The sequence below is a fragment of the Macrobrachium nipponense genome, chromosome 4 (assembly GCF_015104395.2).
Source record: "Macrobrachium nipponense isolate FS-2020 chromosome 4, ASM1510439v2, whole genome shotgun sequence".
Classification (NCBI taxonomy): Eukaryota; Metazoa; Arthropoda; class Malacostraca; order Decapoda; family Palaemonidae; genus Macrobrachium; species Macrobrachium nipponense.
In genome coordinates this window covers 41,515,479-41,541,237 of record NC_061100.1, presented here as the reverse complement: position 1 = coordinate 41,541,237, position 25,759 = coordinate 41,515,479, and the positions used below count along the sequence as shown (strand labels likewise).

The following is a 25,759-nucleotide window of genomic DNA, read 5'->3' as shown; positions in this document are numbered from 1 at the left end:
TTCTCGGAGGTGGTGGAGTGGATCGTAGACTTTCCCAGATCCCTACCAAGAAGGATGGATCTTCTCAAACAGCCACACTTCAAGAGGTATCATCAAAACCTCCCCGCTCTCGCTCTGACTGCCTTTCGACTATCGAAAGACTCGTCAGAGCGAGAGGGTTTTCTCGCGAAGTTGCAAGCGCAATCGCGAGAGCCCGCAGAACCTCCACTAGACAAGTATATCAGTCGAAGTGGGAGGTTTTTAGAAGGTGGTGTAGAACTAAGAAGTTGTCCTCCTCCACTACCTCTGTAGCGGAAATTGCGGATTTCCTTCTATTCCTGAGAGAGGAATCTCATCTAGCTGTATCCACAATAAAGGGATACAGAAGTATGCTCTCGGCAGTCTTCAGGAATAGAGGATTAGATCTGGCAGATAACAAGGATCTCCACGATCTCATAAGGTCCTTTGAGACTTCAAAGTCTAAGGAACCGGTCCCTCCTAAATGGAACCTAGATGTGGTTCTCAAGTTCCTTTCATCCGAAAGGTTCGAACCTCCTCATCTGGCATCGTTTAGAGACATCACCAGAAAATGCCTATTCCTATTATCTTTAGCTACGGCAAAGAGAATTAGTGAATTACATGCTCTGCAGGATAAAGTAGGATTCAAGGGAGACTCAGCTATTTGCTCGTTTAAGACCCTGTTTTTAGCTAAAAACGAGAATCCCACGAATCCCTGGCCTAAGTCATTCGAAGTCAAAGGCATATCGAGTCTCGTAGGCAGAGAAGCAGAGAGGTCTCTATGTCCTGTAAGAGCTCTGAAATTCTACCTTCAGAGAACGCATCAGATGGGAGGCTCTAGGCAAGGTCTTTGGTGCGCGGTAAAAGACCCCACAAGACTGATGTCCAAGAATGCTCTGGCATTCTTTGTGAGAAACGTCATTACAGACGCGCATAAGATCTGTCATGACGAAGAGTTCCGACTGTTAAAAGTGAAAGCTCATGAAGTGAGAGCAGTAGCAACGTCTCTCTCGTTTCATAAGAATATGTCGCTTAAAAACATCATAGATACAACATTTTGGAGATGCAACTCAGTATTTGCATCTCATTACTTGAAAGACGTTCGTGTGACCTATGAGAAATGTTTTTCTCTGGGTCCTTTCGTATCGGCGGATACGATCCTGGGTATGGGAGCCGACACCAATCCTTAAGTATATACTTTCCTTCTTTTTAGATATGGTCTGGAGTCTCTTCTAACAAAAAGGACTTGGTTTAGCACGGCCGGCCGTCTCTGTTGTTCAGTAAGAGACTCTTGTCATATCTAATTAGATGAGTATAAAAGAAAAATTGAAAATTAGTATGTGTGCGTAGTGTGCTTTTTGAGTTATGGTTGTTGTGAAGAGTTCGGGGATAACTCGGAACAATCTTTATTTCTAACATGTGGTTAGGATCAGGTGGTCGGGATTGGTTGTGTGCTCCTTCATGAGGTGTATTGTCCTTTCAGGCTCTGCTGAGTAAGCGGATAAGACCCCTTCGGCAGACCCACAAGAACTCTTGGCCATAGATCATATATCTCGCTAAAGTTTCTTGAGGTGATGCAGACTACTGGGCAAACACCCACAAAGTCTACCACCTATCAGGTAGGAACCAAGGTTTTATTTATACCTACAACATATGTTGTTTACCTGTCTATTCGATAAGTAGCTGTCTCTTACCCTCCACCAAAGGGTGCCAATCAGCTATGTATATATCTGACAGGTAAGTTGATTGTATGAAAATGATATTGTTATGTTACAATAAAGTTTCATACATACTTACCTGGCAGATATATACAATTAAAGGCCCACCCAGCCTCCCCGCAGGAGACAGGTGGAAGAGAGAAAATATGATAGAAAACGGGAATGGTTCCTAGTCCTGCCGCCCAGGGCAGGCCGGTAGATCACCTGACCTACCTGTAGCGAGTGGCGCGAAATTTGAATTTCTGTCGGGGACGACGGAGTCTTAGCTATGTATATATCTGCCAGGTAAGTATGTATGAAACTTTATTGTAACATAACAATATCATTTTCATATATAATTGTATTCAAATCGTGCTGTGAGCAAAACGGTAAAAGCTAACAAGTTAATTTTTTTTATTGTATTGTACACTAAATTGCGATCATTTTGGTATGTAACACATTGTAAAACGATCAAAGCAACACAGAGAAAATATTATTACAAAATGATGCATGAATTCGTAACACGTGGATGTACAAAATTTTTTTTCAAAAATTCACCATAAATCTAAATATTGTTCTAGAGACTTCCAATTTATTTCAAAATGAAGATAAATGATTGAATATTACTATACTGTAAGAGTTTTAGCTTACAATTGCAGTTTTTTACCATTTCGGACGATTAAAGCTGACCGAATGTCAATTTTTTTTTATATGCAAATATTTCGAAAATGAGAAAAGCTGCAACCTTCAATTATTTTTTGTTGTATTCTACATGAAATTGCACACATTTTCATATATGTATAAAACTCTATGAAACGCCTAATATGAAACTGAGCAAATATTCCAAGAATGCGACGTACGCATTTCGGATATTTGCAGCGGAGAATCCGTGTGCGGAGGGAAGGAAAGTTTTTTTTTTAAATTCACCATAAATCTAAATATTGTGCTAGAGACTTCGAATTTGTTTCAAAATGAAAATAAATGACTGAATATTACTAGACTGGAAGAGTTTTAGCTTACAATTGTGTTTTTCGACCATTTCGGTAGAGTCAAAGTTGACCAAACGTGGTTTTTTTTCTGTTTATCGTGATTTATATGCAAATATTTCAAAAATGAGAAAAGCTATAATCTTCAATTATTTTTTGTTGTATTCTACATGAAATTGCACACCTTTTCATATATAAAACTTTATGTAACGGCTAATTTAAAATGGTGCAAACATTACGACAATCACAAGTATGATTTTTCGGAAAAGTTACCGCGCGGAGGTAAGGAAAAAGTTTTTTCATAAATTCACCATAAATCAAAATATTGTGCTAGAGACTTCCAAGTCATTGCAAAATGAAGGTAAATGATTGAATATTACTAGAATATAAGTGTTTTAGCTTACAATTGCGTTTTTCGACCATTTCAGTAGAGTCAAAGTTGACCGAAGGTTGAAATTTTGGCACATCATTATTTATATGAAAATATTTCAAAACTGATAAAAGCTACAACCATGGGTTGTTTTTAGTTGTATTGTGCATGAAATTGCGCACATTTCCATATATAAAACTTTATGTAACGACTAATTTAAAATGGTGCAAACATTACGACAATCGCACATATGATTTTTTCCGAAGAGTTACCGCACGGACGTAAGGAAAAAGTTTTTTCATAAATTCACCATAAATCGAAATATTGTGCTAGAGACTTCCAATTTGTAGCAAAATGAAGGTAAATGATTGAATATTACTAAAATATAAGAATTTTAGCTTACAATTGCATTTTTCGACCATTTCGGTAGAGTCAAAGTTGACCAAAGGTTAAAATTTTGGCACTTATCGTTATTTATATGAAAATATTTCAAAACTGATAAAAGCTACAATGATGATTATTTATTGTTGTATTCTACATGAAATTGCACACATTTTCATATATAATACTCCATGTAATGGCTAATTTAAAATGGTGCAAAAATTATGTCAATGTGGCGAAATAATTTCTGAGATGTGTCACATATACTTTTTAGTGCGATAAGAAAGAAATTCATGCTTGCGCGCCTGCGTAACGATTGTAAACAAAACAACACCTTGATCTGTGAACTCCCAGCATCCCCCAAGGCGCGTGATTCAAAAGTTTTTGGCTGGTAGGCCTATAAGTATTTTTCCGCGAATTTTTAAAAAAACTTTTGTATGTCGACGTAAAATACGTCCAATCGGCACCCGAAAGACAATTTATCTCGACGTAAAATACGTCCAATCGGCGTTAAAGGGTTAATTGGTTCCAGAAGGCATGATGAGTGCTGAAAACGACAAGTATCAAACAAATGTTTCCCATAAAGAGTAGTGTAAATTTTTTCATTCATATCAGACCAGCCCAGAAAATTTTAATGTTTAAGCCATTTTATGCAATTTTGGGCTTGTATTTTACTTTTACAATATAATCGTAAGTAAAGATAACAATAAAGATTAAACGCAATTACACTACTGTATAAACTAACTTCATTTTACCTTTTGTTTTTCTTAAATTATTGTCTTGGTAACAATTCCACCCACTAACTACTACTAATTTATCAAGATTAATAACAATTTCCCACTTCTTTGAGTGTTTAAGACCTCTGTTTTGTTGGAATTTTTAACAACATCTGCAGCTGTAGTTGTTTCTTTATTTTTACAGCAGTGATCATATTCTTGGCACATGGTGCTTCACAGAAAAATCGGCGCTCATATCTTTCTTTCTTATAACTAAATTCCTTTTCTGCTCCCTATTATCACAAAAGGTTAACAATAACATATCTAGATGATTAAGATTGATGAAATTTAATGCCACTTATAGCCCTACTTAATGCACATCATACTCAAGCTCCTTTGTTATGACTTGGGGATTGTGTTAAACTGGGAGAAGTCAGTCTCATGCCCAGCAGGAGGTAAGTACCTTGAAGGCTTAGACACAGAAACAGGGAGAGTCATTCTTTTAGTCTTGTGTCAGCATGTGAGGGATGTGTCAGTGCACTTTGTATTGTTACAGGAACAACCAGGTCAGTTTTGAAGTTGTTTTTTGGTCCCCTGTCATCCCCAGGGAAGCTCATTTGGCATTGGCATATCCGTCTACATTCACTTTAGTAGCAACCAAAATGATATTGGTTGGCCTTAAGCAACCTTCCTACCACATTCATGTCTTTGAGAGAGGAGGTAATATGCATTTTGGTTGACGAATGGATGAGTAGAACCTTGTGGGAATGCCCTTGAACACCCCATATCCTGGGATGCTTATGTGCTCACTTGAGGGGCAGTACACCTCAAGTGTACTGGCCCCTCAGGTGAGCACCTCACCTCTCCATTAATGTGCCTGGACTGAGGTTGAACCTCATCTGCAGTGACATTTTGGAGATGTGGAGGTGCTGTGGATCCTGCAAGCATTCTAAAATCATGTGATGGGTCACTCTGTAGTGCTGATGAACAACAACACAACCATAGTGGCATACACCAGTAAGCAAGGATGAGAGTTTCCTATCACTTCTTGTTAGCGAACACTGCAAATTGACATGTGTGCTGTTGGTGTGCTCTGCTCTTCAGTGCCAGATTTTTGGGTGGCCCTGGAGGCTGCCTTCCAGCACTGCTGGGACAATCTAGGTTTATACCTTTCTTCCATTCAATCTAATCTTCTGATTGATCAACAGTGCAGCTCCTACAAGAGAGATAATTGTATTGCAGTACTGCACAGATGTCAGAGTACCTCTAAAATACTAGGGAAGTGGGTCATCTCTGATTGGTTTTGTAAATTGTATCTTTGGTCAGAGTTCCCGTGGAACCTCACTTAGGGTGACAAACCAAAAGACGGATAAATCTGGCCAATACAAATGATAGATTCAGATTACAGTGGTACCTCGACATATGAAATTAATCCGTTCCGAAGCAGCCTTTGTATCATGAGGTTTTTGTGTCTTGAACCGCATTTTACATGTAAAATGCCTAATCCGTTCCAAGCCCTACAAAAACACCCCAGTAAATTTTATAATAAAGCTAAATTGACCAATAAACAATGAAATACTACAACAATTTGAACCATTCAAGACCTAACTTAATACCTACTCGTACTACTAATATGTACCTACCTGTAAAAATAAAGTGTATTAGTGTACATGGTATACAAGAAATACTGTACGTACATACATATGTATGTAGTAAAATGTGGAACCTTACCTTTCGAGTGAGTCTATCTCCGAAAGTGGCGACAGAGGAGGAGGACAAATGGCAGAAAACTTCTTATAGTACTTACGCTTAACTTTACGAAACATATTAAAAAATGTCAGGAAACGTAAACTAAACTTTACGAAACACATTAACAAAACTGTAACACTTAACTTTACAAAAAACTTAAAATTAAATTTTTTTTTTAATTTTACATTTTTTTTTACTTTTTTATACTTCACGTGTTTTTATTTATTTTTTTTTTTTATTTTTTTTTTTTAAACAAAATTTCAATTTCTTCACCACTTTCAACTTTCTGTTTTTTCGGAGTATCAATTGGATCTTCCTTTTTGCTTACTCCTACTAAAGGCCTCTTTAAAAAATAACTATCCAAGGAAGATTGCTTCTGCCTGCTTTTCAAAATGCCCCTGAAACGACTCAGGCAAACGTCATCGAACTGCGTAAGCATACGACCTGTGTAAGCCTTTTCGGGGTGTGTCTTTTCTACAAGTGATTGCACCTTATGAAAAGCAGCTAGAGCATCCTTAATTTCTGCCATTATCATAGGGTTGTCCTCCTCCTCCTCGCCGCTGCTAGAGAACTCTTCTTGAACAGCTTTATGTTGCATGGCCTCCAACTCCTTCAGGTCATCCGTCGTAAGCTCCTCTTGGTGCTTGATAAGGTCAATGATGTCGTCCTCGTCGACGACCAGCCCCATGGACTTGCCGAGTGCAACAATCTCGTCAAGATCTGGTTGCGAAACAGTTTCAGGATCGTCAACTGTTCCTGAATCTGCAGCACCAGCTTCGCCCACGTCGAATCCCTGGAAGTCTCGGGCGGATACGGCATCAGGCCAGAGTTTCCTCTACGAAGAATTCAAGGTTCGCCTCGAAACCTCCTGCCAAGCTTGACCGATGAGTTGGATGCATATCACAACATCGAAATGCTCCTTCCAAAATTCACACAAGTTGAGGTTTGTGGTATCGGTGATGTCGAAACATCTCTTGAAAAGATGTTTCGTATACAGCTTCTTGAAGTTCGATATCACTTGCTGGTCCATGGGCTGGAGGAGAGGGGTGGTGTTAGGCGGAAGATAAAGAACCTTGATGAAAGAATACTCCGCTAGGATATCTTCCTCGAGGCCAGGAGGGTGAGCAGGGGCATTGTCCAACAACAGCAGACATTTCAGAGGGAGGCGCTTCTCTTCCAAGAATTTCTTCACTGTCAGGCCGAAACACAGATTTACTCACTCGGTGAACAAAAGTCTCGTTACCCAGGCTTTTGCATTAGCCCTCCACATCACTGGAAGCTTCTCTTTTAGCACTTTGTGGGCCTTGAAGGCTCGAGGAGTCTCCAAATGATAGACAAGTAGGGGCTTCACCTTGCAATCCTCACTGGCGTTCAAACAAAGTGCGAGCGTAAGCCTGTCTTTCATAGGCTTATGCCCGGGTAGCTTCTTTTCTTCCTCCGTGATGTACGTCCGACAAGGCATTTTTTTCCAAAAAAGGCCAGTCTCATTACAGTTGAAGACTTGCTGAGAACTGTAGCCTTCCTTGATTGTCATCTCGTTGAACGTCTTAATAAAGGCTTCGGCCGCTTTCGTGTCCGAGCTGGCTGCCTCCCCATGCCGCACCACCGAATGGATGCCATTCCGTGTACGGAATTTTTCGAACCACCCATGAGAAGTCTTGAACTCTGGGGTTGGCGCAGATGTCCCTTCTCCTCCGTCGTCTTCGGCCTGGGCAATCAAATCGCCGAAAATAGCACTGGCCTTGTGGCAGATTGCCGTCTTGTTTATCGTATCACCAGCGATTTCTTTGTCTCTTATCCAGGCAAGAAGCAGCCTTTCCATCTCGTCGTGCACGTGGCTCCTCTTGTTAGACAAAATAGTCACGCCCTTGGAAGGTGTAGCTGCTTTGATGGCATCCTTCTGCTTAAGGATGGTGCCTATTGTCGATGGATTTCGGCCATATTCCTTGGCGATCACACTCAATTGCATGCCAGCTTCATACTTTTTAATTAACTCCATCTTTGTCTCCAAAGAAAGCATCCTCTTCTTTCCTTCTTCAACTTTCTTGGGACCCACAACTACGTATAGTACGTAATTAAGTTATGTAGTACGTATACATATGTAGTAAAGTTCTCACACAACACAATAAAGTAGTACTACAACGAATTCACTAATGAATTTACGTTAATAAATGAAATCATATAGAACGAACGAATTACGCGTGCTTACGATTACGATGATGCCGCTGAGTTGCCGAAAAAGCACGCCGCTACGTAGATGCATGATGGGATCATGGGAGAGATGCTGACCAATAGGAGAGCAGGATCTTATGGCGGTGGCTAGTATCAGAAACCAATGGAAGAGCGGGAGGATGGTGACGAGTCTACTGAGTTGGCGGCGTGCGAGTTTTAAAATTGATATCGGTGGTCCGGGCGAATCTCGGGACTTTACAGCAACAACCTTTTGTATCCTGAACTATTTTCGTATGTAGAGCAAAAAAAATCTTCGTATTTGCTTTCGTATCTCGAGTTTTTCGTAAGTTGAGCCTTTCGTATGTCGAGGTACTACTGTACAACTGTTAAAAGGAAAGTGGAATGTTAAAAAGAAAGTGGAAACAGTTACATCTTAACAGCCTAAGCTCTACAACTGGAATCTAAACTGAGTGACCACCACAGAGACTGATGGTCACTCAGTTGAGCATCTAGTTGTAGAACTCAGCTGTTAAAAGGAGAGTGGAAAGAGTCGCATCTTATCAGCCTATGCTCGATGACTGGATTCTAAACTAAGTGACCACCACAGAGACTGACAGTCACTCAGTTGAGTGTCCAGTTATAGAGCTTCAGCTGATAAAATGCAACTATGTTCTCCTTTCAACAAAGTTATAACCTGAACCTATCATTTGTATTGGCCAGGTTAGGTGCCTTTTGATTTGTCACCCTGTGTGAGTTCACACTTGGTTTTCTGAGGATTTCCTTTTCGGCCGAGATCTCAGTCTGGCACAGCACTTTATTGCTCTGTAATAACTATGCCAGTCTTAAAAGGAGGTTACAGGAGTCATCACTCCTGTAGCAGAGATGGACATTCCAGGTGGAGATATGACTCAAGAGTCAGGTGAGAATGAGTGCACTATATAAAACTTGATGGTTTGTATTTCCATAGGAACAGATAATGTATTTAAAGTAATTTGTATTTTTCTTAGGCATACAAACCACATCTTTTTATCATTATCCCACTTCAACCACCCATCCAGTCTTTGATGACAAAGGAAAAAGGGCTAGGTGACTCCAGGTGAGTAAGGGGATGAGTGGGGAATTAACCCCATCATCCCAGCACCCTTCTTACCACCAGTTAACTATACTTGTAACTAAGTTTCACTGACTGTTTCCAGTTCTAGCTGAGGGATATACCTGCATAGAAGGCTCTTGTTTGTATTCTTACAACTTGAAAAATTTATTTTTTATGCCATTTTTATTATTTGGAATTGACTGAGAACGTTATAGATTCCAATAAGTATTTTCCTGTTAAAGTTTCAATTAATTTCATTTCCATAGTTTTTGCAATATTGTGGTTTTTTTTTCTGTTTCAGATTATTCAGTAGGATTTGGTGGAAAATTTGGTGTGCAGAAAGACCGACAAGACAAAACTGCAGTTGGCTGGGATCACATAGAAAAGGTTGATCATCATGAAAGTCAGACTGATCACTCAAAGGTTCGTCAAGACATGGTCATTAAATAACCTCTTTGGTTGAGACACTCTCTCTCTCTCTCTCTCTCTCTCTCTCTCTCTCTCTCTCTCTCTCTCTCTCTCTCTCTCTCTCTCTCTCATATCTTGCAGGCCAAGATCTCAAACTCTTAATTCTTAGTAGTTCCACGTTCGATCTTTGTACTGCATCTTGATTCTTCTGGATCTCTTGATCCTGCTGTCCAACCACTGCATCTCCTGTTTTTCTCTTAAGCTCTGAACAGCAGAAAGTGCCACAGTCCTTGCCTTGATTGCCTAAATTTTATAAAATCTAACTACAGTATTGTTGTATTTTGTATATGCAAAAGGTTATGGTGCTACATGGATGCATAGTGTACTATATAACAGTGGTATTCAAGACACGTACCCTAATTCATGGGAAACTTTTTAGCAGACAGCTTTTTACACATGTGATTCATAACATGTAAGCAGGGGCACATAAATTTGAAAATGGTATCTCACAGGATGCATTTGAAGTTGCTCATTGTACCTCCTTGATGTAAGTGTAATGAGACAAAATGAAAAAGGTTTATGTAAACATGAATTTGTAAGTCTTTGCTGCCTCAAATCCATGACTTGCCCCCATTTTCTTTAAATTGCTACCAGAAGAGCAAATATAATGCCAGTGTCTTGTCATGAGGCTTTCAGTTTTATGCAGAAAAAGAATCATAATATTGACCTAAAATTGAGAAATGGTGTGGTACTTATTAGCTAGAATGTGAAATTCTTAGTTTTAGTGTTTCATACACATTTGAACTGGAAAGTATACATTGCTTACAGGAAAGGCAAAAATAAGAAATTTATTAAACCTTATAACAGAGGTATCTAATACAACTTGACAAGCTGACCGAACAACCATGAGTTATTAAGAAAAGAAACTATTCTCTTGATTTTAATTGGGTCAGATATGTAGTCCATCATAAGAGACAGTAGTATTGAAAAGATTAGACTCAGTTGAAAAGGGTGGGTAATTTTGATTTGCTTTGAATCTACACACAAGTTTTCAAGTCCTCCCCAAATAAATCCAAACAAGTCAAAATTGGTGAACTATTTCTTTTCACAGCAACTTTGTAACCTTAGGAAATGCAAAAAAGGATTCAGACAGGTGACTCACCAAGAGACTAAGGTTTTCAAATAAAGAGATAATTGTTTCTATGGTAATAACCATCACCTTTTTAGTAACAATGTAGTTAGCTGGTGGTAGGGGGATGAGTTGGCGAGACCCCCACTCACCTGCCATCAGCAAGAACTTTATATCTTCATCTGCTGTCAAATGAGAATGTCTTGCTGAATTTGCATATTTGTTTTTGTTTTGAGTGTTTTGTTGACTTTACCTTGGATAGTGGTGTAAACAACAGAGGTATGAAAGGCATGAACAATTACGTGGGGTCCTTCATGTACTCTGTTAAGGTTTATCTCCATTGTTACTGCTCCCTTGCAAGGGTTGTGATCTGCAACTGTTATAGGAATGTTTGGATGAAAAGGAGGAAGGTTAAAAGTGTTCTCCTACTGTTCCCTCCTCACCCCTGAATTTCTCCCTGATCCTTCCACGTGTACATCACACTTCTTAACTGAGAGGGGATTACAAGTGGGAAGGTGAGTGATCTACGTGCTTACCCTCACTATGCCAACTGCTATGCCTGTAGTTGCTGCTCCTGCTGAGGACCCCAGCACTTTTGAGCCTCTGATAGCATTCATCTTTCCCGTGGGAGATGTCTTTGCAACGTTAACCATGGCTGCTGCTCTTAATAGGAGAGAGTAAGACATGAGAAAAAAGTAAGGTGAAGAAGCACAACTTGTGCATTTCCTCCTCCTCCTCCTCCTCCTCCTCCTCTGTCAAACTCTTCCTCTTTGTTCATCTTGTCTTCTCACCTCTTCCTTTCATAGGAAGAAAAAGTCCAAGAAAACTTCTCACAAGTAATCCCATTGGATACTGAGTGAATGTTTTTCTCCTTATCAAGGCAGCAGTGTTTATTGACTTATAGATGTTAAATCTACCATAAGTATACCCCGTAAGGGGGTAATGCCATCAGTGCACCTCATGCGATGCACTGTAGGAATTACAAAATGTTCTTTGCAGCATCCCTTCGACCCCTAGCTGCAACCCCTTTCAGTCCTTTTACTGCACCTCCATTAATATTATATTTGTTCATGAAACTTACCTGTCAGATATATATATAGCTGTATTTTCTGACGTCCGACAGAATTTCAAAACTCGCGGCACACGTAGTGGGCGGCCAGGTGGTAGTACCCATTCCCGCCGCTGGGAGGCGGATATCAGGAACCATTCCCATTTTCTATTCATATTTTTTCTGTCGCCGGTGCTGGAAACAACTGTTTGCAGTACCTCCGTCTAGGATTTTTGATTTATCTCGCTTTAAATTATCTGGATTGACTTTTGGTATCGACTTCTGGATTGTTGGATTGGCACGCGTAATAGTGGATTGGTTTTTGATTTTGGATTGGCTTTTCTGTGTACATGATGTCGGGATCAAGTACTGGGAGTTTCAGAGTGTGTGTGAGGAGTGAATGTAAGGTGAGGCTTCTTAAACCTTCAGTTGATCCTCACACAGTTTGTATGGAATGCAGGGGGCATGTTTGCTTGGTTGATGATCGGTGCAATGAATGCAAGGATTTGTCAGATGATAAATGGAAGATGTATGAGACCTATCGACGTAAATTGGAGCGCGATAGAGTCGGGAGGTCTTCCTCCAAGAGCAGTTCTACAAAAGGTAAGGATGTAACATTCTCCTCCTCTAACACCGGTAGATTTTGTTCAACCTAATCCTGTTTTGTTGCCTTCGGGCCCTATTGCTGTGTCTGGAGAAGGTAACACCCTTTCTCTGATTCTTGAGTCTATTTGCGCTCTTGAATCGAAAGTGTTGGCCTTAGAAACTGGCCCTGTGAAAGTTTGTGATAGTGCCCCTAGTGTTGTGGAGGGGGCGTCAGATCGGCCCCATAATGCCTCTAGGCCTAGACCTCTATCGGACTCCCAGGACTCAGGGAGTGGGTATGTCGAAAGCCGCAAGAGGGTTACGGGGGCTCCCCACCAATCTGGCGTCCCTTCGGCAGGCCTTGTTGCTAAGTCCCAGGCTGCCAAGGAGCGCGCACGAGCGCGCGTCCTGAAGGATTGCTTTTCGTCCTCTGAAGCGTCCTCCCCGCGCAAGGGGTGGAGCGCTCGGAGAGACTCGCGTCCGCTGAAAAGGACTTTTCGTTTTGAGGACGCTTCACGTCCTATGTCACCACTTTCGTCAGAGGACGCGTATGACGCTTTTCCTCCTCAGAAGAGAGGTAGAGTCTCAACCGACGAGGACGTTGGTTTGCGCGCACAGGCGTGTTCACCTGAGATGCAGGTAGCTGTACCTGCTAGAAGGAAGGAGGCGTCCCCTCGCCCCTCGCCTTCTCGCAGGGTCAATCCTGCTCCTTCGTCACCTACGAAGGATATCCTTGTGTCCCTTCAGGACCAGATTACGTCTCTCATGGCTCAAAGGACTCGCCCAGCAGCAGTCGAGCCTAAGCGGAGAAAGGACGTTAGGCTGCCCGTCAAGAGGACGAAGCAGTCTCATTCTCTCTCGTCTCGTTTGTCTCTCTCTCCACCGGATCGTCACCGTTCTCGTTCTCCGAGTAGATCTTTCGCACACGCTTTGGAGGACGCTCGGCAGGACGCTCGTCGTTCAAAGCAGGACGCTTTGCGCTCTCGGCAGGGCGCTTTTGAGGACGCTCGCCGTTCGAAGCAGGACGCTTTGCGCTCTCGGCAGGACGCTTTTGAGGACGCTCGGCAGGACGCTCGCCGTTCGAAGCAGGACGCTTTTCGGACGAGGCAGGACGCTCAGCAGGACGCTTGCTTGGCTAAGCAGGACGCTTTTGGCGCCTCTCGTCAGGAAGCTCGCGCTTCCTCTCGTAGGGACGTGTCTGGTAAGACAGTTCCCGTTGCTTCAAAGGACGCGCTACGTTCGCAGGATGTCCGTCCTTCAAAGGATCGTCGTAAGGGCGATTCCGTACCTGAAGAGGTGACTTCCAATCAACGGAAGTCTTTGTTCAGGCTTAAGACTGCTGGACGTACGCCCTCTCCGGATGAACGTTCTCCAGTTCCTCTTAGGGAGGAAGGGGAACTTAACAGTCCAGGGAGTTCAGTCGAAGAAGAACCTCCTGTAGCTTCGGCTGTCTCGGATTATAAGGTTCTTGTGCGGCTGTTACGTTCATCCTTCGGGGATAAGTTTCAGCCGGCAGCCCCTAGGTCTCCTCCCTCTCAACTTTCGTCTTCTAAGTCTGTTAAGACCCCTGAGTTCGTCGAAATGAAGACATCGCTTTCGACCAAGAGGGCTTTCAAGAAGCTACAAGATTTTATGTCTCGAAGGAAGGACCAGGGCAAGACCACTTTCACCCTTCCTCCCTCTAGACTCTCCGGGAAAGGAGGAATTTGGTATGAAACCAAGGAGGACTTGGGGGTAAAGGTTCCTTCGTCCGCTCTTGGGGACTTCTCCAGTTTAGTGGACGCTCAGAGGAGGTCCCTCTTATCGTCTGCTAAGGTGTCCTGGACTCCTGTGGAGACGGACCACCACTTGAAGGGACTGCTGCGCACTTTGAGTGTCTTTAATTTCTTAGACTGGTGCTTGGGAGTTTTGGACCTTCAGTCTAGAAGTCCTGATTCTCTCAGTCTGGGGGAGCTGTCCAGCGTGTTGTCGTGTATGGACAAGGCCGTCAGGGATGGTTCGGAAGAGCTGGTTTCTCATTTTGGAACGGCTTTCCTAAAGAAAAGAGCTCTTTTATGTAATTTTACCGCGAAGTCGGTTTCTCCCGCTCAGAAAGCGGAATTGCTCTTTGCGCCTCTTTCGGACCATCTCTTCCCCCAGGCTATGGTAAAGGATCTTGCAACGAGTTTGCAGGAGAAGGCGACCCAGGACCTCTTGGCACAGTCTTCAAGACGCCCAGCAGTTCCTTCCACATCTTCATTCGGTAAACCCCCGAAGAAAGTCAAACCCTTTCGCGGGGCACCCCCCTCGAGAGCAGCTCCTCGAGGGAGAGGTTTTTCGAGAGGAAGAGCTTCATTTAAACCGAAATCCACCAAATGAAGATCTTGTCCTTCAGACGCCAGTCGGGGCCAGGCTGAAGTTCTTTGCGGAGGCATGGAGGCAGAGAGGGGCGGATCCTTGGACTCTCAAGATCGTAGAGCAGGGGTACAAGATCCCCTTTTTACATCCTCCTCCTTTAACATCAAACTCCCAGAGACCTCTCTCCGTCTTATCAGGGAGAGAAGAAAAGTATCCTTTTCGATCTTTTAGACCAGATGGTCGAAAAAAGAGCGGTGGAGCAAGTCTTGGACCTGGGGTCACCGGGCTTCTACAACAGGATTTTCCTGGTACCGAAGCAGTCGTCAGGTTGGCGCCCAGTCCTGGATGTGAGTAGGCTCAATCTTTTTGTGGAGAAGAACAAGTTCAAAATGGAGACGCCTCAGTCGGTGCTAGGAGCCTTGAGACCTGGCGACTGGATGGTGTCTCTGGACCTGCGGGACGCGTACTTTCACGTCCCCGTCCACCCTCTTTCAAGGAAGTACCTGAGATTCGTCTTAGACAACAGGGTTTGGCAATTCAGAGCCCTTTGTTTCGGTCTCAGCACGGCCCCGATGGTTTTTACAATGATAATGAGGAATGTAGCGAAGTGGCTCCATTCTTCAGGGATCAGGATATCCCTCTACCTGGATATCCCTCTACCTCGACGATTGGCTGATCAGAGCGTCGTCGAGACGAAAATGTCTGAAGGACCTTCAGTTGACGTTAGCCCTAGCAAAATCTCTGGGTCTTTTGGTCAACTCCGAAAAGTCGCATCTGACCCCGACACAGTCCATCGTGTATCTGGGGATTCAGATGGATTCAGTGGCTTTTCGGGCGTTTCCATCCCAGGAACGTCAGCGGCTGGGTTTAGAGAAAGTCGCAGCCTTCCTAGGGAGAGAAGCTTGTTCGGCGAGGGAGTGGATGAGTCTGCTGGGCACCATTTCCTCGCTGGAAAAGTTTGTCTCGCTGGGAAGACTGCACCTCAGGCCTCTTCAATTTTTCCTTGCGGAAGAATGGAAGTCGAAGGAGGACCTGAATGCGATCCTAAGGATCTCAAACAAAGTAAAAGACCACTTAAGATGGTGGCTCGACCCTCAGAAGTTGCGAGAGGGCTTCTCCCTAAATCTTCTGAGCCCGGACCTAGTGTTGTTCTCAGACGCTTCCATTTCGGGTTGGGGAGCAACACTAGGGGGGGAGGAAGTGTCAGGCTCCTGGAGAGGGGAACAGGTAGCCTGGCACATCAATGTAAAGGAACTGGCGGCGATATTCCTGTCGCTGCAGTTCTTCGAAGACAAACTGTCAGGCAAGGTCGTTCAAGTCAACTCAGACAGTACCACAGCCCTTGCATATCTAAAGAATCAGGGAGGAACTCACTCCAGATCCCTTTTTCTTCCTTGCGAGGGAAGTTCTGCTATGGGCAGACGCAAGGCACATCAAGATCCTGACGAGATTCGTGGCAGGGGTTCAGAATGTCAGGGCGGACCTTCTCAGTCATCGAAATCAGATTCTGCCAACAGAATGGACCTTGCACCAGGAAGTCTGTCAACAATTATGGAGATTGTGGGGACGTCCTCTAGTCGACCTGTTCGCTACGTCGAGGACGAAGAGGCTTCCTCTGTATTGCTCCCCGGTTCTGGATCCAGGGGCAATTGCTGTGGACGCGTTGCTCTGGAACTGGACAGACCTAGATCTATACGCCTTTCCCCCATTCAAGATCATGGGGGAGGTCATGAGGAAGTTCGCAGCTTCAGAAGGGACAAGGTTGACTCTGATTGCCCCGATGTGGCCAGCAAGAGAGTGGTTCACAGAGGTCATGACTTTCCTTGTGGACTTCCCAAGAACGTTGCCCTGGAGGAGAGATCTACTCAGACAGCCTCACTTCAAAAGGTATCACCAAAACCTCTCCAGTCTGGCTCTGACTGCGTTCAGACTATCGAAAAGTTGGCCAGAGCGAGAGGCTTTTCAAAGGCAGCTGCGAGAGCAATCGCTAATGCTCGAAGAGCCTCTTCAAGAGCTGTCTACCAGTCTAAGTGGGCCTCCTTCAGGGCATGGTGCAAAAAGGAAGGAATTTCCTCTTCCACGACCTCTGTGAACCAGATAGCAGATTTCTTGCTCTATTTAAGAAATGTGCAGAAATTGGCAGTTCCTACAATTAAAGGTTATAGGAGTATGTTGTCTGCCGTTTTTCGCCACAGAGGACTGGACCTCTCCGACAATAAGGATCTACACGATCTCTTAAGGTCGTTCGAAACCTCCAAGATTCCTCAGGCAAGACCACCCTCATGGAATCTCGATGTGGTTTTGAAACATCTAATGCTAAGTCCCTTTGAGCCTCTCCACGAAGCTTCTCTAAGGGACTTGATGAGGACAGCGCTTTTCCTGGCTTCTCTGGCGACGGCGAAGAGAGTTAGTGAAATCCAAGCATTCAGTAGCCTAGTGGGCTTCAAGGGGGACAATGCTGTCTGCTCGTTGAGCCCTTCTTTCTTGGCAAAAAACGAGAACCCGTCTAATCCTTGGCCGAGGAGCTTTGAAATCAAAGGTATGTCGGGTCTCGTGGGTCAAGAACCAGAGAGAGCCCTGTGCCCTGTGAGGGCTCTCAAGTTCTATGTTAATAGAACTAAAGAGATAAGAGGTCCCTCAGGTAATCTCTGGTGCTCGGTGAAGAGACCAGATTTGCCGTTGTCGAAGAATGCTGTGGCTTTCTTCTTGAGGGACGTCATTAAAGAGGCTCATTCATCTTGCCAGAAGACTGATTTGAGCCTCTTCAAAGTGAAAGCTCACGAAGTCAGAGCCGTAGCTACTTCTCTTGCCTTCCAAAGGAATATGTCTATCAAAGATATCCTTGATAGCACCTTTTGGAGGAGCAATTCCGTATTCGCCTCACATTACCTCAGGGATGTGAGAACGATTTACGAGAACTGTAGTTCTTTGGGGCCTTACATTTCGGCAGACACAGTTTTGGGGGCTGAAGGTAGCTCTCTCCCTATCCCTTAGCTTAGTTTAGGTTAGTTTTTATTGTGTTTTTGGTTGATGGTGAGATCGTCTGTGGAAATCTCCCATTCTTTAATTTAACTGTCAGGGGTTTTTTGGTTAGTTGGTCAGGTGGTGGTCGGTTGCTGTGTTACTACCATATGTTTGGCTAGATGGTCTTGTCACATTGAGGTCACGTCCCCGTTGACAGAGCATCCAGAGTGCACCAGCACTACAGGTCTACACCTGGCTGGCAACTCTGATAAAAGCAGAAGCAGGCTTAAGTGACAGTAATCACAGAGTCTACTTTGCTATCAGGTAAGGAACCAAGAAGTAAATCTTTTACTTAATTTAAGTTTCCTAAAAATCCTATTCTGTCTCTACCCACCATCCGAAGGTGGGATTCAGCTATATATATATCTGACAGGTAAGTTTCATGAACAAAATGTTATTGTTATAATACAATTAAGTTTGTTCATACTTACCTGGCAGATATATATAATTAGAGTGCCCACCCTCCTCCCCTCAGGAGACAAGGGTCATGAATAAAATATGAATAGAAAATGGGAATGGTTCCTGATATCCGCCTCCCAGCGGCGGGAATGGGTACTACCACCTGGCCGCCCACTACGTGTGCCGCTAGTTTTGAAATTCTGTCGGACGTCAGAAAATACAGCTATATATATATCTGCCAGGTAAGTATGAACAAACTTAATTGTATTATAACAATAACATTTTCTTCCATCTTGCTATCCACTCTCTCCTAAGGATTACTTCACAGCGAAACTGAAAGGTTTGCCTCCTGTTACAGCTTTCAAACCTACCTACTCTCAATTTCCTTTTCAGCGCTGAATGACCTCAAAGGTCCCAGTGCTTGGCTTTTGGCCTAAACTGTATTCCATTGTACCATAAGTAGGGTAGTCACAAGATTACTGAGTATGCTCAGCACCTTAAGTAGGCTAGTGCCTTCTTTTACAACAGCACTTCTAGTGACTCATCCACTTGTTATACCTGCATCACACTTGGTAGAGTCAGCACTCCCCCCTTGCTTGGTGCATGGACTGTGTACCTACAGACACAAGGTACTTACAGGTACTAGGATGATGTGTTTGCATGTGATTGTGCTGGACTCAAGTCTATTACTTTGCCCATGGTTCCCTCCATCACTCCAGAGGACTTGAAGTAGAGTGCAATGTAGATGTGTCAGCTGTCAGTGCCTCTTTTCCACCACCACCTCTAAGTTACCCTTCTGAAAGAATATTGAGGTTCCCAAAATCAGATAATTCCACAACAAAATTATGCTCAGTCAAAACCTGTCTAAAGCAAGCTTTGACCACAGTAATTTGAACATGAGTTGCATTTCAGGAATGCATCCAAGGGTGATCTTGATGGATTAGATTAGGTTCAGGTGGATGCCAGGGTGATATCCCCAGATCACTACACTCATAGTTCAATGATCTAATGAAGTATTGTTCCAACTTGTCCTCCTCAGGCTCTGAAGGTTCAGGTTTCTCCCATCCTATCATGTCCCCAAGAGAACAAGAAGAGTCCTTCCAGAAGAAAGAACAACATACAGTCTGCCCCATGATCATTCACTTGAAGACATTGCTTGATCATTTCCCATGGTATTGATTGATGAACCATGAACAAATGATGACTCCTGGAAAAAATTACCCTACCATAGGGCTCTGTGTTCCAGACAGGTTATCCCTGACTTCTTGTTCATCAGCCAGCACCAGTGGTATTAATCTTGTGACAAGTTTCCCATGAGCATGCTGAAGGTTGGTGCTTTGTACCCACAGCCTTCAATCTTCTCGGACAGGGAAGATTGCTCTTGGCTCATATACCCTTGTTTCTTGCAAAGCACGCTTGGTAGTCTCTCTCTTATTTTTCTGCATATGTATGGTTTCTAGATTATGCATGTGCAGATGGGGTGCTTGATAACCCAGGTTATCCCATATCTTCTGAGAAAGGAGTACTGCATGTGACCAAGGATTCTCCCAAAGCATGCTTTAGTAGAGTCACTGCCACCCTTTTGTTTGGTGTGTACAGTCCCTGAACTGTGCATGTACAGTTAAAACTGAGCAAGCGGGCTCAAGGACATAGCCAGGAGATGCATCACGAACATATTCCTAAGGAAAACTATGAGCACGATCGTACGATGTACCATGTACTACACGTCCATGCAGAGGTTCACATACCTGGTCCTGAGGAGGATCACGTACACAGCCATGAGGCAACTCACGTACATAGCTGTGTGAATCCACTTGTTCACAGCCGTGTAACGAATCATGTCCATGGTAACAGGATAAGGACAGACGAGCACGAGAATGTCTTGAGGGAGGAGACTGGCCTTGATGGTCAACATTTCTAGACGGAGAACGGCGATATGAGGAAATCTTAGGGGAAGGACACTTAGAAAGTCTGGTCGTCTTGGGAGAAAGAGGCCGAGAGACATGTCCATGGACCCAAAGAGTCTCACGTCCATGACAGTCGTCACCCACACATTCATTATGAGAAATCCTAGGAGATGCAGGAGACAACCAAGTGGAAAGCAACTTTGAACTCTTGATCAGTGCTCTTATCATCCTTACAGTGAACTCTAGTAGGCTGTGGAGATGAGGAGCCATAGTCATCTCAAGCAAACTGAGCACGTATGTGTACATGCAATGGAGAGACACGTCCATGTAGAGAAGACGGCATAACACTCCTCTCATTCTCAGAAGAAGAAACAACTAAGTCCTGAATCCTCCAACTCTGACTTGTACGAGTAGAAGGAGATGGAGTGGGGAAGGCTCTCTCCTACTTCGACATTTCTTGCTAGGGGGAGAGGAGGAAGGGGAAGGCTCTCTCCTACACTATCTCTATGTTGGGGAACTGCATATCTCTCATGAAAAACGGAGTCCAGTTTATCAAACATTACCTGAAAGAATGTCTCCAAGGGAGGCAGAGCAGATGACAAGAGATGTGGATGATAATGACGTCACAGCCTGAGATGGAGGGAAAACAGACACTGCAGTTGACCTCATAGGCTGAGTGGAAGCTGGGAGTGACATCACGACATTGGGCACAGCAGCACTAGCCAATGGCCTCACTGGCAGGGAGATAAGCAGCGACCCAGCAGACAATGTTGTTGACTGCCGGTGGGACTGGGGGAGGCTGGCAAGCAGACAAGAAATGAACCAGCAAACCATTCAAAGAGGGTGAGCCCCGTAAGCGTGGGGACACCCAAATCACCGCCATTTTGTTGGACTCCAAATCTGAAACAAAGGGAGCTGGAGGGGTTGCCTCCTCTCCTGAGGGAGTGTGGTTGACTCCCACAAGAGAGGGGGCCTCATGGATAAAACTATCCCGTGCACTACCTGATACTTACAAAGATGAATCAATGGAAGTAAAGGATGGGGACACATGAACAAAAGATGCAGGAGGAAGACTGCTGGAAGAAGAAGACGTCGAAATGTCTGCTTGGGAGGCGAAAAACCTTCCCAAGATGGACAAGCCGACACCCTAAAGTGTTCCCCCTTCTTATAGAAAGCCCTCTGCTGAGATATAGGCCAGGAACGACATTTCAGACATGGATTAGAGACAGTACAAAAATTTGTGCAGCACCTACTGCAAGTCGAATGGTGATCTGTAACAGAAGAAGCCAAAGTCCTGGAACATGGAAATCCCTGAACTCTTGGACAAATACATTGACAGGGCTTGGAACTCTTGGAGGAATCCATGTTCAAAGGACAGGACACACTCTCTCTCTCTCTCTCTCTCTCTCTCTCTCTCTCTCTCTCTCTCTCTCTCTCTCTCTCTCTCTCTCTCTAAAATGCAAAGAAATAGCAGGCAAACAAAGCAACCGGCTTGGGAAGGAGAGTGCAACATGGCTACCCTCCACAGCTGTAAAAAAAAGACTGATGCATCAGGCGGTCCCAAGCTTGGTTGGTTCTAGGTGGCACTAGAAGATTTATTATTAAGAGGAAAGGTTTTTAAGCTAGAAAAGATGCAAATTGATTAAAAATTTGTCATTTTTATGGTTTGGTCTGCTCTAGTTCACTTTGAGCCTCAGAGGTACATAATCACAGAAAAGCTCATGCAAGCTCTTCTGTGACCTCCATTTGTTCTGTTTTTACTTTTCACAGGGAGTCTGCAGTACAGTTTCCAGCAGTTTGGAACCATTCTATTGATGAGCCAAGAGCATGGGAGTTTACAGATTTGACTGATCTTACGAAAGTCTACAGGTTATGGACCATGATTCCAAACAGTTACAAGTTACCCTCAAATTGTTTTGATATGAAAAGTTTTTTTTGATTGAGGACCATGATTTTACATTAATAATTGTCAACAAAATGAGAGTTCCCCCTTTCACTACTTGCTCATTTTCTCTTGCAAAGCTGCTCATGAATATATATAGACCAAAGAAATAATTACGGTACATACAGCACAATGACTAAATTTACATAGAGCACAAGATACCAAATCATATTAGATAATGTACAGTAAAGTAGTACAGTATGTGTAATCTTACCTTGAAGATGATGTTTGAAGCATAGTGAGGCCCAAGAGGGATTGTGGGGACTTGGGCCATTTCAGTCCTAGTCAGAATTGTCAAATTCCATAGGTATGCCATGGAGTAAACACCCATGGTTCAAACTTCTGGAAAGGTGGCTGGCTGAGGCAATCGTACTTCTTTTAATTACAGGTCTTAGAATTTCAGAACATGCTCAGACAATGAAGTAAAGAACTATGCTGCAGTTGCTAAAGGAAAATCCTGGAAGGAACTGTTTTTATGCATTTTATCAACAATAATTTCCTTTTCTGTAGTTACATATGAGAGCAATTACATTTCTTTTAACCATATATCTTAGAATTTCACAGCACTGCGTACAGTGAAACAAAGAAGCACCATGCAGTCCTTTAAAAAATTCATGTAAGGTACTGTTTGTATATGATTGATTAACATTGATTTGTAGTATGTAATATAATTACCTATTTTTAAGTAAGGTATGCACAGTACACATGCACTCAGTGAACCTTTAACTAAATTTCTCATAGTTTCTGAGCACATAAATGTCAGATGAACAAGCATGATACTAATATTATATTTAAAAACTATGTATGTACAGCAAATACGTACATTACATTATGTAACTATTGTACACGGTAGTTAGAACTTTTAACACATGAGAAAACATGCACATAGTACTTTATTTGCAAAAGTAAAAATACACTAAAATACAAGAATTTTTAGCTGCGCATGGAAATATCCTATTGTTAAGACCGAAGGTTTGTGAGCTATGAAAAATACAAATTGATTCTAAAATTTGTCATTATGCTGGACTCAGATACATTAAGTAACAAAATCCAGTAATATGAGTTCTGCTGAGAAATGCTGTAAGGATAAAGTTCTTTCAAAATAGTGTATAGAAAAGCTTTGGAGAGTCCAAAAGGATTTCTTGTTTGAATAGAGATGAGCAAGAAAGAACCTGGCAATTCTTTCGTACAGAAAGCTGTACTACTAAATTGTCACTCGCTAAGTATTTTTGTTTGCTGTTGTTTTTTCAAAAGTTGTGGGTCAAGATGCTGTTACTGCTGCATTAAGGCTAATGATAATTGATGTATTTGTCATGAAGCAGGTACTACAATCAGATTTTTTATATCATTATGTTTATAATACAAATATGTACTGCATGATCTTTCAGGGCTTTGGAGGTAAATTTGGAATACAGAAGGATCGTATGGATAAAGTTGCCCATAGTTATTCAGAACAGCCTGGCCAGATAGGAACCAACTATGAACCTACAAAACCAGCTCCACCACAAAGTATGCAATTTCTTCTCAGTTTTGTTGTAACCAGAAAGTTTGAATGTAATCACTGAGTTCATATGGGTGGATGAGATATAAATTCCCTTGATTGGATAGTATCTGGATAAGTATAATAATGCTGGTATGAGATAAAATTTTTCATTGCAAACCAGATAATCATGATTAGCACTCTTTGTGGCCATAAAATTACGCTCGGGATCCCAGTGTCGTCTCTACCAATGGTAGACACCCTCTTGCAAATTAAAGGTAGATCTGAGGGTCTCTGGTTTGTGATGCTTTTCACTACTTTTTAGAAAGTTCCCAGGTGTCCCACTGTCACAGTTGTTTCCCTAAATTGCCTTTATTAATTTTCTTTATGATTTTGTACATTTTTGCATCTACACTATTAAAGGCGGCCCTCGGTTAGTGACAGGGGTTCCGATTTTACAGCCTACAGCCGCCGCACACCTTTCAAAATTCTAGACCAGTCAAACGGCGCCGTAATCCCACAATGGCACAATAAGTAAAATTATATTTATGCAGTATAGTACTATAGAATTTACTGTATAGTAGTACTGTACAGTACATTATAGTACAGTCATACCCCTTCATACGAAAGTCCCTACGTACGAAAAATCCAGGTTACAAAGGTAAAGATGAAAATTTTTTTGCTTCTGTGTACAAAAATAATTCAGGCCATGAAAGGGTTTACTGTAAAGTCCAAGATTCGCCCAGGCCACCAAGAACAATTTTAAAACTAGAGTATGTAAAGTTATAATAAGTTTTTATAAAGGGTACAGGTAGCTGTAGTGTTCAAGTTACGATAATTCGTCTTACGATAATCCGATTTTATGAGAGACCAAATTACAATAGCTAACTTTATCCCATCTAGTTACATAAGTTCAAAAACAGCAAAAGAGAATGATGAAAGTATGGTTTTAACGTTTATATTTGTTGCGTAAACGTGTACAGCCATGAATAACCACGAAACTGAGACAACAACTTTTTTTCTTGTAAGTACAACGGAATTGGATAACAACATCCATTTGGTGGTTGTATTTCAATCATCGTACTGTGGTACACTATTACCGTAGTTGTTATAAATGACATTATGTAGAATAGGACTGAGATATCTTAATGTAATAACTTTATTCGCTATATATCAAAGATCAATCGGGAAATATACTTTTAAATTTAAACTTAGTTATAGCTGAAGCTGAGAAAACTGTTCAAGCTGCTAATGACCATTATCGTTGCCAATAGTTATAGCTGAAGCTGAAAAAACTGTTCAAGCTGCTAATGACCAGTATCACGCATCGGCAACAAGGATAAAACTCCAGTAAACGTTTGCCATCAAACACAACCGTAGATAAAATTGAAATAAAATAATTTTAATCAAAACTACTGTGCTTGAAAGAACACATTTTACTGTTGGTTTCACGCCGATAAAAAATTGATAACGTAAAGTTCGTATTACGATGATATAAAGGAAAATTGCGAACGGAATCACATAATTTTTTTACTCAATAAACATGCCATGCCGCCAACGTAATCTTAAAAAAAAAAAAAATTAGTTCATAATCACAACGAGATCTATTCAAGTCATATTTCCACCTAAAAACACGTCATATAAGGAAAAATAACCTTGTCTTATATAAGTCAAGTTTCTAGATATTCATTTATGCTAACTAGAAGCAAGAAAATTTTTTCAGAATTGCATTAAATATGGCGAAACAAACTCGTATTCGCCATCAGCTGATTTCCAAACCAAAACATTGGCTGAGTCGCATGATACGCGAGTATGTAGGGTACTTAATTCCTATTCCTTTTATAATTTGTAAAGTTTTGGTTGCTTTTGTATTGGTAATTATAATTATCAAAAGATAAGCTAACAAGTCCTTTTGTAAAAAGTAAATTTTTAAGATTTCAGTGCTGTGTTTAGGTTTTGCTTATTTCAAGTTTAGATTGCCTTGTAGAGACGATTTATTGCAGATTAAAATTTACTTCTTTTTGAAGTACAGAAACTCCTGTATCTACAAGAGGTATAGCTGAGCAAAGCTTCTGGTAAAAAAACTGTTCTAAAAATCATCCCCAAAAATACATATTTACAGGCGGCCCTCGTTTAGCGGCAGGGGTTCCGTTCCTGGCCACAGACGCTGAGCGATTTTAAAGCCTACGGCTGCCGCACACCTTCTTTCGAAACTCTAGACCAGTCAAAGGCGCCGTAATCCCACAACAGCGCAATAAGTAAAATTATATTTATGCAGTATAGTACTATAGAATTTACTGTACAGTACATGTGGGTGTCTAGAGTATGTAAAGATATAA

The 25,759-nt window shown here is 42.4% G+C and overlaps 1 protein-coding gene across 5 annotated transcripts in view; it reads left to right on the top strand.

The window, feature by feature from the left end:
• Nucleotides 1-25,759, top strand: part of LOC135210888 (src substrate cortactin-like) — a 354,847-nt gene that overhangs the window by 200,558 nt on the left and 128,530 nt on the right. For all 5 annotated transcript variants that reach the window (XM_064243824.1, XM_064243823.1, XM_064243820.1 and 2 more), the window contains 2 exons: nucleotides 9,463-9,584; nucleotides 23,329-23,449. In XM_064243824.1, coding sequence (XP_064099894.1) covers nucleotides 9,463-9,584; nucleotides 23,329-23,449 — 243 coding nt within the window. The remainder of the gene's footprint in view (nucleotides 1-9,462; nucleotides 9,585-23,328; nucleotides 23,450-25,759) is intronic.